Genomic DNA, 15,770 nt, shown 5'->3' on the forward strand with positions numbered 1-15,770 from the left:
CTTTTAACATGTGCTTGGGTCACAGTTTCAAGATTTTTTTCTTCAGTCACAAAGGTTAGAATCTTACTATTTTAAAAATGAAAGTTGAGATTCTCACATAATCACTTGGCTCCAGGAGCCAGAAAAACACCAAAATATCACAAAACTGATAATAAAGAGAGTTGGCAACACTGGAGTTTAAATACACCTGCATACTACAGTACTCACAGAAGCAACCTTTTCAGGTCAGATCAATCTGTGCATTTAAGACATGGAGGGGAATGGAGGATACAGTAATACTGTGCCTGAAGTTTTGAGAACTGGTTTAGAGTTCAAAGGGGGAAATTACACATACCAAAAGAATTATGCATACACAAAATTTATTTCTGTTACTGTAGCACAATTAAGCATGTCCTGCTTTATTCTCCCTCCCACACCATTTTATCCCACTATCCAAGAGTTACAAAACACACTGAGCATTCACGATCGCCTTTTGAGAGGGATAAGCATATTATGCCAATTGGCCTAGTCTTCAGTACTAAAATCTTGGCATTTAAAAAAAAACTGTATTAAATATTATTGAGACAATGAGAAAAACAACTGGCTTGTTGGACTGGATTATTACAGTGTGATACAAATTTAATTGTGGCCCAGGTTTGACCACGTATTTCCATGTAGTGTACAAAACATATACTGTAGGGTAAATAAAGTGGCAGTGCTTTCGAGCAGCCTCATTATGTTAGCATGCTTTGAGAAACACTCATTGGTAAGGCGTTATTAATAGTGATCTCCTGCCGAGTTTGACATCGAACCATTGCCAGGATTGCTCTCCGGAACCTGCAATGTGAGGAGGGAAGTAAAAATTCAGATGATTAGAGGCATAGATAAAGAAGCAAAAACAGAGATAAATTAAGATCAAATTACTCAGATGTGCTATACCAATAAGGCTTATTATTTTAATAAAACTTTTAGAATTCAATTAGTCTCTAGTCTCTTCCTCTGCCAGTGTAAATCAAGAGGAACTCTGCTGAGGTCCGTGGAATTGCATCAATGTGAAACTAGCATGAGTGGAATTTTGTTCGAGTGACCTTACAATCCATTTTTTTCAGGACAGTCCCATTTTTCAATTGGTCTGTCTCAGAAATTTGGCTCCTTAAAATAGAATACCAAAATATTTCATTTTATCATCATCTCCTAAGTTCCCTGTAAGCTGCACAAGTGCAGCAGCCTATTTAACACCACGCATGCGCTCAAGGAACCCACCCGGGGACTTGCCCCCAACCTGCTGCAAGAGGGGCGCCCCTTCCCCGGCCCCAACTCAGCCTGCAGCCCAGACCTGCTGGGGTGGCCAGGGTGGCACAGGCCCAGCCGCAGCAACAGCTGCCATCCCCCGGATGGAGACTGTTAATTTAAAAATGGGACACTTACTTTTTGTTTGCAATGACATAAATACAGGGGTTATAGAAAGTGGAAGATTTTGCAAATAGAGGTGCTATGATGGCCATTGCAGGGGAAATCTTCTTTGGGTCTCCAAAGGAAGACCATAAGCATACAATGGAATATGGAGACCAAGCCACCAAAAACATCACAATCATCACAACAGACATCTGTAAAACAAGAAAAAAATGTTTGATAGACCAAACCATTTATATCTGCTTACCAATATCAAAATCAAACATTATATTTATTTAAGAATTAAGACCCCCTCCATCACCTTTGTTACATCTACTTGATCAGACCAGTCTATGTTGATGCTCTCCAGGCAGTTACTGGTAGTGTACTGCTTCATTGTGCGGGAAACATTGTAGTAACAGTAAAACATGACTGTTAAGGGCACGACAAAATTAACAGCAATTACGGTCATTGTATAAGAAACAAAAGACCTGTAAGCCAAAAAATAAATACAAGATATTACAACTGTGCAGCCATGAAAAATGACTGAAAAATGCATTGTTCCCTTATGTTTTATTGTTAATAAAACAGACAGAAAAAACATTTACAAAAGGTAAGTACAATTTCTTCAACTTGATAAGATTTATTAGGCTCAGTGACCTTTACACCTAGCATTTCTAATGCTTTCCAATGTCAAGAATTCTTACATCCTTTTTTGATTTATTATAGATTACTTCAGTCTCTACTTCTGAACTGCCATTGTCTTTTAGAAGTTGCATGGCATGTTCTTAGGAGAAAACACTAACCACGGTGATGAACAGAAAATAAGCGATGGTCCGCATTTGAAAAGTAAAACAAAGTTTTCAAAATCTTACGCATCATTTTTCCGCCAGTTTATTGTGCAGGTGGCTCCTGTTGGATCTGAGGCATAGCTAGCCCACCCTACAATAGGCATCAAGGCCCAAAAGACAGCATTTATCCAGGCAGCTAGGATCAGGGAAGTATAGTTGCGGGTAGTCATTCTTCTTCCTGTTACCAAGCAAATATTTTTACATCAAACCATTCTATTCTTTTACTTCTCTCCAAGGTTTTGTTTGAACCAAAAATGTTTCCAAGCAAGACAATTAGCATAGTAATTATAAATGATCCTTACAAGCACCTGGCACACTGCAGCACACCCATTTTATTTAAGCTCTCCTATATATCACAGATAAATGACATTTAAATACACCCAGAAGCAGAGTTGGAATACATCTCAGTATTATCACACCTTCCCCCACACAAAGCTTAGCAATAATAGATGTTGCTGGTGCCATATCAAAGAATTGAAAGAAAAAAAGTGGGGGGGATGTAGGGAAAGTGAAAGAATTAACCATTATAATTTTTAAACCCGTAATAAAGATCAAGAGAAAAATACAATATAGAAAAAAACAAACAACATTAAGAATACACATCAGCTTCAATTAGTATTCTTAGTATTATTCAATTATTCACAGACCTGAAGAAGAGCTCTGTGTGGCTCAAAAGCTTGTCACTCTCACCAACAGAAGTGAGTCCAATAAAGTATATTAGCTAACCCATCTTGTCCCCCACGCTTCAATTATTGTCAGGAACCATTCCACAAACAAGGGACTATGGCTTCCTTCTATATACTTGACTTTGTTGGTTATGTGAGCTATCCTATACATAGCTAACTACTGTAGAACTGTGCCCAAATTTTGGAAGTAGGTTTCCACAAGAGGAAATAAAAGAACTTGCATGAAGGTTCATAGATGTCAACTAATAAATGATTAAAATGATCATTTTGGTGCAAGAGTTATATCCAAGAATACAGTACCTATATCAGGCCTGCAGATTGTCAGGTAACGATCAATTGCAACAACTGTAAGCAACCCGATACTTGCCATTCCAAAGAAGATATTTAAGGCAGCATAGATCTGAAATTTAAAAAGATAACATGTCCATTTCACTTCCTAATGCAAATGCTTTCAAAGGTTTGAGTCTTCTCCTGTGTCCTGAAGCTAAGTGTTACAATGGGTTGTATTCAATGCATTCTTCAATGACCAATTTGTTAAACTCAAATTGTTAATAGTTTGTTAAAGTAAAACTGAACATTTTAAGATAAGTGTGCTTGCATAAGCCCCCATAAATCCCACTGAAGATGTTTGCCAAAAGCCACCATTTATTTTAACTCATGTTAAATAAATAATTTAATGATCCTGGGATGCAAAGTTGTTTATTTTTTATCTAATGATTTTGTTGCATATTGGGGAAACATCAACAACATTTTTCTTACCGCAGAAGTTATAACCAGACATTCACACAATTCTACAATATCAGTTTACAGGGTTTCTTCTGTTTAGATCAAGTTGAGTTTAGAGTCCTAAAGATCCTAAGAACTCAAATCAAGGCACAGTGGAAACTCTCAGATTTGATCCCAAAAATAAGTCATCCTAGATGCAATCAAATGAGGGCCCTGGACCGCTGGTGAATATTGGCTGAATTCTGAATTTGAAATTAAATCTGCAATCAGGCAAGTTGAGTGTGATTTCAGATCTTGTTGGGAGCATTCTGCTGTCCTGTTTAATTTTTGCCAAACAAATATTTTCAGAGAGTATATAATTAATATTACTGCTAAATACTCATTTCCTGGGTTAAAAATCATATTTAAGTAACTGCATGCACAGTCAGCAAAGATTATTACATTTCTGCTAATGATATGTTTTTAGTGACCATTTTACGTGAAGAGAGAAAAATTGTGCAAATTCTAAAATAAGATGGCTGTTTCTTTGAATACTTACCAAGATTTTCAAGATGACTACTGGTTATGCAAAAAATCTATTTTATGGGTACCTTAATAGACATGCCTTAAAGATGCCTGATTTCTGAAAGTCCTAAGCTCCCACCCTCTGCAAATTAGATACTTTAAAGTTTCAGTTTGACCACCCAAAGATTGAGATACCCAAAATCACCTGTTACTTTGAAAATCTTGGTTAGTAAATGGTGAGAAGCATCCATTAATTCTACAATAAGTAATGGGATTTACTTTGTTATAGCTATTTTAATATTGTATATTTAACATCAATACAAATTTATGCTTCAATAACTTTCCAAAGTTTAAACAATGAAAATTAGCAATGAGTCTTAAGCAACTCCCCGGATCCAAATACCACTGAATTTTAAGGAAGTTCAGATCCAGACCTGGACCCAAACTCTGCAGCTCAGACTCCTCTCTAAAGAACATTAAAAATCAAAGGAAGGTGTTTTTCATATATTCAGGTTTGTGTTTAATTGCTTAGTACTTGTTTGGTCCCTGATTTAATATAAAAAATCTCAAATACCTGGCATCCGGTGTACCCAAATTTCCAGCTTCCATGTAGATCTGAAGCAGCAGACATAGGGTAACCAATGCCACTAACACCGATGTCGGTAAAAGCCAGGTTAATAATAATAGCATTTGTTGCTGTCCGAAGTTCCTTGTACTTAACAAAGATGCCTAACACAATTATGTTACTGAGAAGGCTTATCACCCCTGTGAAAACACAGAAAAAGGAAGCCAGAAATAACGACACAGTATAGGTCGTAACAAACCAAAATACATATTCATAATGAAATCTAAATATAGAATGGGTTTATTTTAATCTGCAAAGCTCATATTTAAGAGAGAGAGCTTTCCTAATTTATATAGACAAACTCTGATTCACCAAGGTCTCTAAGGACATGATTAATTTTAAGTACTAAAGGATATGCTTTAGTATCTTGCTGAATCAGGGCCTCACTATCTGAGCTCAAAGGGTATGGCAGGTATCCAGAGTCTCTCAGACTAGAATCTTAAGAGCTCAGTCCTGCAGTGCTGAGCCCTCACTAGCACTGCTGAACACAGTGCATTGTCATGATCCAGCAGTACACTGAAAGGAGTGGGTGCAGCAGGCTGGACGGGCTGGCAAAAACACTCTGGCATTGAGCAGCTGGATGTGATACTGCTTCACAAGATGCATCAGAAGCCTTTATGTAGAAGACCCTCACATCAACTTGCTTTCTGCTAAGGACAGTTCTGCAGCAGAACTCTAAAATAATGAAAATGGCACAGAATTTGCATGTGCTAAATTATGAACTAGTTAGAGAGCGTTGATCATCTGTCTCCATTCTAGGCACAAGCACTTACTCCCTACTCATCAGTGCTCAGTTCATTGCAGGCATAGGAGTTTGCTCACGTTGTTGAACATTGTATATATTCCACTCAGTTAAGTCCAGTGCTGCTTCCTTGGAGTTTTCCAATTGACATCCCTAGCAGCACGGTTGGACCCAAAGTGAGGGTCATTCTGCACAGCTGCTTCATGCTGAGCACTAGCCCTTATGCTGGAGACACTACTTTGAGTGTGCTCAGCATGCTATCTACAGGATCAATGTGAATGAAGTCTCCATTTTCTCCTCTCTCAGTTAATGATTTCATTTAAAACAAAGCACCCTAATTTTTCCTGCATTCACAACCAGTAGGGACAGCTTCACAATGAGCATCAGTGTATAGTTGTCTCATTGAATAGACAGCCAGAGAAACTGAAATAATAGCACCAATCGAGTTCTGAATCTTAATGGAGGGTTAATTTTGAATCTTAATTACTAGTAATAAGGTGCTTGGCACACACAAGCGTGCACATGAAATCAGGCAGAGTGAAAGCTCAATGCTACGCTGTTCAGACTGTGAAAGGCCCAGTTTCTCTTGAGGAGTGAGATAAGATCCAGTTCTTGGCTGTCACTTACTACCCTCCTGGATCTTAGAGCAGATACAGTCCTGATCCTCCAATGCTGTACTTTCGAGTCTCTTATGTACTCTTCAACATTCCTGAACCCCAAGAGCGAATCCACTCACTGAAATCCTCAGTTCCTCCAGCTGCTCCCTTCTGGACCCCAAAGCCAGTGGGATTTATGACCCCCTGTTGGCTCCCCTCAGTCCTGACAGACATTACTCAACTTCTGCTGACTCTGGCATACGGAAAGGAGAAAAACTCTAGATTTTTAAATACTGAATACTGCCCCACTGTCTCTGCTCATGACAATGCAACAGTGGTCAATCAGTTCTCTGCTACCATTTGACAGGAAGTATTGTATGTGGCAGAGAACAGATTAATTCTCTCACCAACTGTGGTAGTATAACTGTGAGGGTTAATGGCTTCAAGCACCTCAGTTCATATGTACAACTCCCACCGGTGCTCAATAAGAGACACACCCACAATGCACAACATGGACAATATAGCTTTATATATACAAGTTACCTGTATAATGACTAAACCATTATGTCCACCTATATAGCCATGATACATATACAATTAATATGGAAACAGGAGAAAAACAGTAACAACTTACATATAGAGATAGCAGTGGTGAAATCCTGGAAAAGAGCCTCTAAAAACACAAGTACAATGCCAACATTTCAGTTCTTAAATAAGAACATAAGATTGGCTATACTGGGTCAGACAAAAGGTCCATCTAGCCCAGTATCCTGTCTACCGACAGTGGCCAATGCCAGGTGACCCAGAGGGAGTGAACCTAACAGGCAATGATCAAGTGATCTCTCTCCTGCCATCCATCTCCACCCTCTGACAAACAGAGTCTAGGGACACCATTCCTTACCCATCCTGGCTAATAGACATAAATGGACTTAACCTCCATTAATTTATCCAGTTCTCTTTTAAACGCTGTTAGCATTAGCCATAAAATGGCTAAATTCCATTTGTGTAAATCAGTGACATTTTATTATACGTGTACCTCATTGTAGGAGTTCCACAGCAATGTATTATTAGTTAGTATTAATCACCTATACTACAGAAACTATCATATTTAAATCAAACATTTCAAACACAAATGTAGCAAAGTCTCATTGATTTTTCAGCTATATGTCATTCTTTTTATTATCGTAAGCTGTTCAGAACATTAGCAGTGACCAGAGTGGGCATTTGTTCAGACAGGAAAAGTTTCCTGTACAGCATGCATTTAAATGAATAGAAGTTGCTGGGTGTACCTAACAGTACTGAGGCCACATATTTTGACGATTACCAATAGCAGGAATGGCACAGCACAGACTATTAAAACGAAGGAAAAACTTATCCAGATTAAGAAATAGCCATAGGGATGCCTCCACTTTGTTCTGTGAGAAGTCTTGGCATGAATGGATTACAAATTCTCTGATTTTCTCAATTAAACCTTGTGATATTTGCCATAATCAAGGTAACAGAGCCTTGTACATTCCTTGATCAAGAACAGCAAAAGGGGCCCCAGTCTCTTATTCTTCTTGCTAAAGGAAGGAAAGAAAATTAAGGCAGTCTCTATGCAATAGGCAATAGAGCAGGACCCTGTTACTGTGAACTTCACAATAATTAAGTAGAATGTTACTCCTGAATAGTTACAATGTTTTAACTACAAAGAGAGTTTGCAGCTTCAGTTAGTGATCCTTCACTTGTAATAAAGCTATTCTGTGACCATGAAACTTAAGATGCTTCCATTTCACCATCGTGAGCAAGCCACAGAGACGTAAATGCTTTCAATGGTTTGAACATACTAGTGGTCAACATTAAAACAAAAAATAACCAAACTGTAAACCAAGCTCTAGCAGTTATTTCCTTTTCAGAGCATGGCAAAATATCTGCTGATACTGTAGCACAGTAAAAACAATGAGGAGTCCTTGTGGCACCTTATAGACTAACAAATTTATTTGGGCATAAGCTTTTGTGGGCTAAAACTCACTTCATCAGATGCATGGAGTGAAAAATACAGTGAGCAGTATATATTACATCATATGAAAAGATGGGAGTTGCCTTACCAAGTGGGGGTCACCTAATGAGGCCAATTCAATTAAGGTGGAAGTGGCCTTTTCTTAAGAGTTGACAAAAAGGGATGAATATCAAGAGGGAAAATTACAAAAGTAATTGGTAATTGGCCTCATTAGTCTCTAAGGTGCCACAAGGACTCCTTGTTGTTTTTGCTGATATAGACTAACATGGCTACCACTCTGAAACAGGTAGCACAGTAGCTGTTGATAAATGCTGACTTAATGATGACTGCTGTATCTGTATTTCTTTTCCTTTGTCATCTTCTCCATCTGCTAACTAATACAATGAGGTTAAAGTCTTACACTGATGAGCTCTCTCTCTGATGGCAATGGAACTGAACTACTGACCAACATGTTCAGGATGTGAATTTGTTAGAATGAGGTGTTCAGAAATGGACCAAACTAATTGTCACAAGTTCCTGCACTAAACCTAGGTTCATACTACAGCTGCAATCATTGCTAGCACAGCTTCCCTAATCAACTAAGACAAAGTAACAAGAAAGAGAAAAAGGAAAGATTTTTCAGCTATAGTTATTTCAGACTGTATTCATAACAGTTAGTAAAACATTTTCAGACAGAAGTGTGAATGTTGGATAGACTATGTCCCTTTAACTCAAAACCCAGTACTGTAGTTTTATACAACTGGCAAATATATACCACAGACCCACTTGTAGAGCCCACATGTCAGTTGCCAGGTGAGAGAGAAAGAGGAGAGGTTTTTCCCTTGCTAATCTCTGTATCTCCCCTGTTAATATTGCTCTTCTTAAAATGGTCAAACTAGACATTGATACAACCCTAATCCAGTCAATTTGAGTTAAATCAAAGTCTGAACAAATGAACTTCATTTCTGAGAGTGCCAATATTATCCATTTATCTGCAAATGATCTGGTGGCACCAACAAGTAAAGTTTCAATATATTATTCAATAGATTATTATTTAATACAATAGATTCTTAGCAAAACTATAAGAAGAACTAAAAAACATTAGAGCTGTTTGAAATATCAGCCTTGGTATCAAAAAAACTAAACGAGTTCATCTTAAACAGAGGAATGATTTGTCAAATACTATACAAAAAAGATTCACTGAGTAAAATTTGATCTTCATAATTCATAGAATATCATGGTTGGAAGGGACCTCAGGAGGTCATCTAGTCCAACCCCCTGCTCAAAGCAGGACCAATCCCGACTGATTTTTGCCCCAGCTCCCTAAATGGCCCCCTCAAGTATTGAACTCACAAAACCCTGGGTTTAGCAGGCCAATGCTCAAACCATTGAGCTATTCCTCCCGCACTAAATAAATATATGGAGATATACCTATCTCATAGAACTGGAACGGACCCTGAAAGGTCATTGAGTCCAATTAATGCACATAAACCATAAAATCTGAATAATTAGTTGAAAATTCTTCATAAACTAATTATAACTGAAAATAGCTGGAAAAAGTGTGCCCAAAACATATAAATATTTTTGTTAGGAAATAATGTAACTTAAAATGGCTTAAATTTTCAATTGAACAGGCATAAAATGAACAGAGGCATTTTTTTAATGTGCTAGACTGTAGAATTAAAGCATTTACTTTTGAAACATTCAATTATTGTACTGAAATAAACAAGTTTTCAAGAAAAGTTATTTCATATTTGAGAAGGATTTCAGTTTCTCCAACTCTTGTCCCAAAGCCCACTGCAATCAGTGGGAGTACACTGACTTTGGATCAGGACCCCAACATGTGCGCTACTTTTCCTAAAATGCGTCATCAGTGAAACATACAACTGAAACGAGTGTCTGCTTGTCTCCCATCAAAGAGCAGTCCCCTCCCTCTTAGTGACATTCCAACACTTCCGCTTACATCCCACCCCGCAGACACCCATGAACACTCTAAGACTACACATACATTGCTGTGAACATATGACAGACCAGGATAACTTCAAGCACATCACTGAAAAATGCAAAATCTTGCAAACTTCTATTCTTATTCCTTTGGCAGAATTCCACATTTTTTTGCTAAAATCACATATAAGCAAAATACTTTTTTAAATAATGCAACAAAGTCTTAAACTGTACCCCTAATTTTAGACGTTTCTACATTTATTCACCCTGTTATCTGCTCATCTACCTTCAAGCTGAGACACTAGACCTTTTGCTTTTTGTATATAAAAGGCATTTCATTGGCATTTTGACCCAAAATGAATATTGAAGCCTAAATTCTAATTAAAAAAAAAAATGACCCATCAACCTCCATACCTGCTGTTATTAAGTAAGCTGCGACTATATTGTGCTCAGTCTGTGAAAAGGCTGACTGAGCTTCATTTTCGCTCTCTGAGGAGTTAGTTGAACCATTCCGAAACATTTTAGACTGAAGAAATTGGGGTATTTCCTCCATGTCAGTTCTTCAAGAGGACATACTCAAAACACTCCAAGATCCTTTCAGGCAAATTCTTTCATTATGAAACAGACTCATTGAACCATTAAAAAAAAAAAAGTCCCATCCCCCCCACCCTCCACTGACAAGCTACCAACAGGATTTAATTGGACTATGCAAAGGAGTTTACATTCCCAATTTGTGCAAGGAAAAGCTTCTAAGCAAAACAAAGAGCAGCACAGAACTAGGTGCATTTCCAACAATGCTTACATTTCAGAGTCTTATTGCTAAAGAGATTAGCTGTCACATGCTGCCACACATTTTCCTTCAACTTATTGTGAAACATTTCAGAAGACCTAGACAAGAGTTGGCTAGATTCAATAGAACTTCAGCCTCATTTGGAATTAATCTAATAATCACATAGCACACGACAGGAACACTAAAAATAAAAATGAGAGTTTCTCTAAAATGTAGGATACACCTAATCTAAACTCCACCTTTATTCCTTACTATAACTTCTCAGAAGTTTTTGTAGATTTGACCTAAGTAATCCTGCTAGTAAATATGAACCTTTCATAAATTTCCATATGCTAAACTCTCATAATTCTTTTACATGTTAACCACAATCCTTTTTATGTTGTATATTTATGTTTATTGCCCTATACCTACTGAAACTGAAAAGTTCTTTGTCCTTCAATTGAACCTAGTACATGAAGGGAAAGTGAACCCAGTAATGGAATGTATGTAATCTTTTACCCTGATCTTACTAAGATAGCCAAGACATCTAGGGAAGGGACCCTACAGAAGTATGTTAAAATAAGTAAGACTGGGTAATTGATAAGGGGGTGCTTATAATCTCAGTTATGTTCTGTCATGTATATGGGACATTTGTCATCACAGATGTTTTCTGCGATTTTTTAAATTATGACCCATTGAAAGATGTTTTTAAGTCAAAGGAACTGCTTATTACAACAGGTGTTCTTAATAACTGAATTAGAAATTCCTTTAGCTTATCAATTATGTAAACTAAGTTTCCATAAAATAAATTCTGTAAGTAATTACATAAAATGAGATATCAAAAACAGAACACATAGCGAAATTAAGAGCGGGAAGGTAATTTTTGCCTCACACCCTGTAAAAGAAGAGAGAGTTTGGGAGTTAGTTTGGGAATGACCACAGCCAGAATTCCATAAGTTACCAAGAAAGAGAACAGGGTGCCATCCTTTCACCATTAACAGGAGGAGGTAATGAAGGTTTTCTTTATGTAGCCTAATACTGTATTAATCTTTGACCTTTTTAATTAAATAATTCCATTTGAGCCTGTTATTTTGACATCTCCCTTTGTTATTAAATTCAAACATGCTACAATCAAGTGAATGGCTGAAATGAGGGGAAAAAACACAACAGCTGACATTTTCAAAAGTTGCGATTATGAGTGGTCAATTTGAACCTTTGAAGGGGCCTGATTTTCTGAGGGTGGGTTTTCCACACTTTCTGAAAGGCAAGCCCTTTTGATGTGGCTCAAGTTGGACCAGCCAAAACTTCAGGCACCTGTGGTGGAATGCTAAGTAGGTGGCTTCGTGTGTAACATACCTTACCTCAGTTGGTAACAGCCATACTTGGCAGTGCATTGAAGTATCTTAAGGAGAACACATCTCTTGTATCTCTCTCCAGGATGGAAGCACTGTAGCCAGTCCAAACCTGGTACAGAAGCCTAACCTGCTAGTAGCAGCCCTACAACCTAATGTGTACAGAGTACATGACAGCACCCAAAATCACTAATTACGTTTGAAACTCTTGAGCATTATGATTTAACATTATTATTTGATATTTACATTACAGTAGCACCGAGAGACCAACCAATTTGGGCACCCATTGTGCTAGATGCTGTACAATGACTGACACTCCCTCCCCAGAGAGCTTACATACTGCAATTTTTCTCAGTACAAAAAATAAATTACAAGTTATAAAGTAAGAGGAGGTTTGCCACCACTTTCCCCACATAAAAGTCATTTTGGCCTTGCTTTTATACTGCTGAGCACATACTATAGATCATGGATAAGTCTGTGAGCTAGCCCCATCTCTTCTGTTATGCCCCGAGATCTGCATTCACTTGTATAGGTTCTCGCATTGCAGGTAGTACTTGTATCAATGGGGTACTTTTTTGTCACAAGAGGACTTGAGTCAGTCTTTGGAATGGGGGCAGGGTGGAAGTGTCTGTAAGGAGAGAAGAGATGATGTCTTGGCAATGAAACCACTTTCTTAGCACCTTGTTGTCTATATTTTACAAGACCAAACCATAAAATGTTTCTCCTCCATGAATACTGATATCTGGTTGAAATCTGTTCTTTCCTTACATTTTTTGGCACAATTTTCAGAAGTTCTATAGCTCCTGTAAATTCCATGCAAGTGAACTGAGGTTAGCACCTATGAAAATCAGGCCACAACTATTCCATTCTAAACTAAATATCAAACTCAGGTAATGGTGAATGAAAACATGCAATCTTTTATACCTAGTCATCAGAAAAATTGCAGTTTTCTGATTTGTGCAGCAAGCTAAATATCACAGAGGTATCTCATTGTTTTAGATACCTTATATTCCCAACTTAGGATGTGTTTAAAGTAAGGAAATTCTCAGCCAAAAAATGTCAAAATTAAATTAAGACTAATACCTATCATTAACTTGGGGATAAAAATTCTTAAGTACATTGCATTTAGCAAAACAAAATAAAAGAAATCAAAGGAAGAAATTCAGAATTAAAGCATACAATAAACCCAGATATTTGAATGTGCATATGGAAGTGCACAATTAACTTACCAAACTACTTTAAAATATATACTTTGCACTTTGCCCCTTAGAGCACTTGCATGAAAAAATCATAAATTCAGACTACTGTTATCCATCAATAAGAAATAGTGTTATCTGTGACAAGAACTAGAATGATTTAGTCTTATAGTGATTATGCCACAAATAGCCTTACTAAATGTCAAAGCCACTCCACAGAAAATGTTATTTAAAAAATTCCTAAACACAAATAGCTCACTGAAGCCAATTACTCCCCACTCTGTGAGGGCCCAGTCATGCAAGGTTGCTGAGGCTGCTCAATACCCTGGTAGGCAGCAGACTGAGCCTTCTGATGCTGATCCAGTGTCATTAGATGTAATGTAACCAACAATGGAGACATGAATCAAGAAAAGCCAGTGCTCAGGTGCACATTTTTTATCCCACTTGTGAACTCTACAAGTTCACTGGCTGTTTAAACCATAGGCTGGAGCCCTCTCAAAAGTTCTTAGAAAAAGTCGACAACCCAAAACCAGGATCTTACAAAGCAGCTACAAGAGTCACAGAAAAGATGGGATACTGAAATTGTCCAGAATCAATATTAAGGTAGTGTGGGTACCTTAACTGTGAATTTGCATATTTTCAAATGTTTGGGTTTCTTGTAAGCTTACTCTAAAATTTCCTGCCCTTTTAATGGCTGCTTTTTGCTACTCACAATTAGCTTATAACAACTTTTACCTATAAAAAGTTTTATAGTTTGCCTGTGAATTACTCTGTATAGTTTCACTAGTATGTGGAACCACTAGAAAATGAGTTATTTGATGCTGGTGAGTTTTGCTCTGAGTTATTCTCAGACTGTTCATTCAGCTTAAAATGATACAATATCTAGTGTGCTTGTTTCCATCCTAGACGATTTGTAGCTTTTAGATAGCTGAAGATCTGAGCTGGACAAAAAGATTTAACACAACTGTAACACAAACATCAAAAACTCTCCTCTCTGGCACCTTAACACTTGTATCCTTCAACTCCAAGATCATCTTCCTCACCACTGCTCTATCACCAGCACCACCCCACCCTCAAGTTTATAATGGATTTTATTTTCCCACACTATCCCGTTCAACGCTCCTTCCTGCCTTTCAAGGCTATACACAGCTCTGCCTCACATCTCATATCTAGTTGCCTCCCTTCCTTTCTGTGTGCACTCTATTCTATGCAAATTTGACTTTTCTACAACCAACTATGCACTCTCCTGCATTCCATACCTAGAACATCCTCCCAAGTCTGAGCACTACAGTCTTGAAATCCTTCTCAAAATAGTTACACTTCCATCACTGTCCTCCACTCCAGCCCTCACTCAGGATACACTACTTCCAAATTATAAGGGTAGATTTTTCAAAGGCAAAAAAGGGCAGTTAAGCACCTGACCTCTCTTGAGCGTCAATAGGAGGTGAGTGCCTGACCACCCTTTGTACCTTTGCAAATATCCCCTTTGTTAAAAAATGACAGGGGACCAAAGATGATGCATATGTAACAGTAATCGTCCCGTGTTCGTTTCCATCCTCTCACTTTGTCAGTCTTTGGTATGTTAAATATAATTTCAAATTGTAACATCCTTTGCCATAGCACATCCTTCTTGTCCATAAAATACAAATCCTGTCTGCTGGACTGTATAAATAATTCAATACAAGATAAGGGCATGCTTTGTGACTACAAGGGACGGAACCTTTCACTTCATTGGCTCCAGTTTGGTAAAGACCAATGGAAAGCTTTTGTTGCTATTCAAGAGTCATTAGTGGCATCAGTAAGAATATTTCCACCTGCATCCAGCATATAGATATCTACATCACGACTGTTAATGACAACAGATAAGCAAAGAATTGAACTAGACATGGAGACTCAATTTACTCTTAACAGAGCAACGTCTAAATATATGTCAAGTATCAGAGGGGTAGCCGTGTTAGTCTGGTTCTGTAGAAGCAGCAAAGAATCCTGTGGCACCTTATAGACTAACAGACGTTTTGCAGCATGAGCTTTCTAAATATATGGTATAAATGATATTACCAACAGCTTCCCTTGCTGACTGATAAGAAAAAAATCTTCTTTCATGTTTGCCTGCAGAGTAGAGATTGTCCCCCCACCCAAATTCTGAAGAGCCACAGTAGTTATTAGCATTCTACCCATCCCACAATGCACCTCAGTGGACAAGCCTGCCAAAAACCCAGATCCATAGGACGAACACATGCCAGCTGTTTGTGGAATCCTTTCTGCAACACTTGTCTTACAGCACACCTGTAAGGGACTAACACTCCACACCATTTCACTATTCCACGTAATCTGGAACGAAGACTGTAGAAGTACATGGTATTAACAACCTGGACTTTCCCAAAAGTTATAGGCCCATTTTTAGTTTTAATAAAGATTTATTCAGGAAAG

The 15,770-nt window shown here is 37.8% G+C and overlaps 1 protein-coding gene across 1 annotated transcript; it reads right to left on the reverse strand.

The window, feature by feature from the left end:
- Window positions 1-39: 39 nt before the first annotated feature.
- Window positions 40-10,666, reverse strand: RRH (retinal pigment epithelium-derived rhodopsin homolog). Its single transcript, XM_039541980.1, has 7 exons — window positions 10,438-10,666; window positions 4,713-4,903; window positions 3,209-3,308; window positions 2,247-2,400; window positions 1,694-1,862; window positions 1,408-1,586; window positions 40-816 (listed from the first exon to the last, which is right to left on the reverse strand). The coding sequence occupies exons 1-7, from the start codon at window positions 10,574-10,576 to the stop codon at window positions 714-716; spliced, it is 1,035 nt and encodes a 344-aa protein (XP_039397914.1). The 5' UTR covers window positions 10,577-10,666; the 3' UTR covers window positions 40-713.
- Window positions 10,667-15,770: the final 5,104 nt, after the last annotated feature.

The sequence above is a fragment of the Mauremys reevesii genome, linkage group 5 (assembly GCF_016161935.1).
Source record: "Mauremys reevesii isolate NIE-2019 linkage group 5, ASM1616193v1, whole genome shotgun sequence".
Lineage (NCBI taxonomy): Eukaryota > Metazoa > Chordata > Testudines > Geoemydidae > Mauremys > Mauremys reevesii.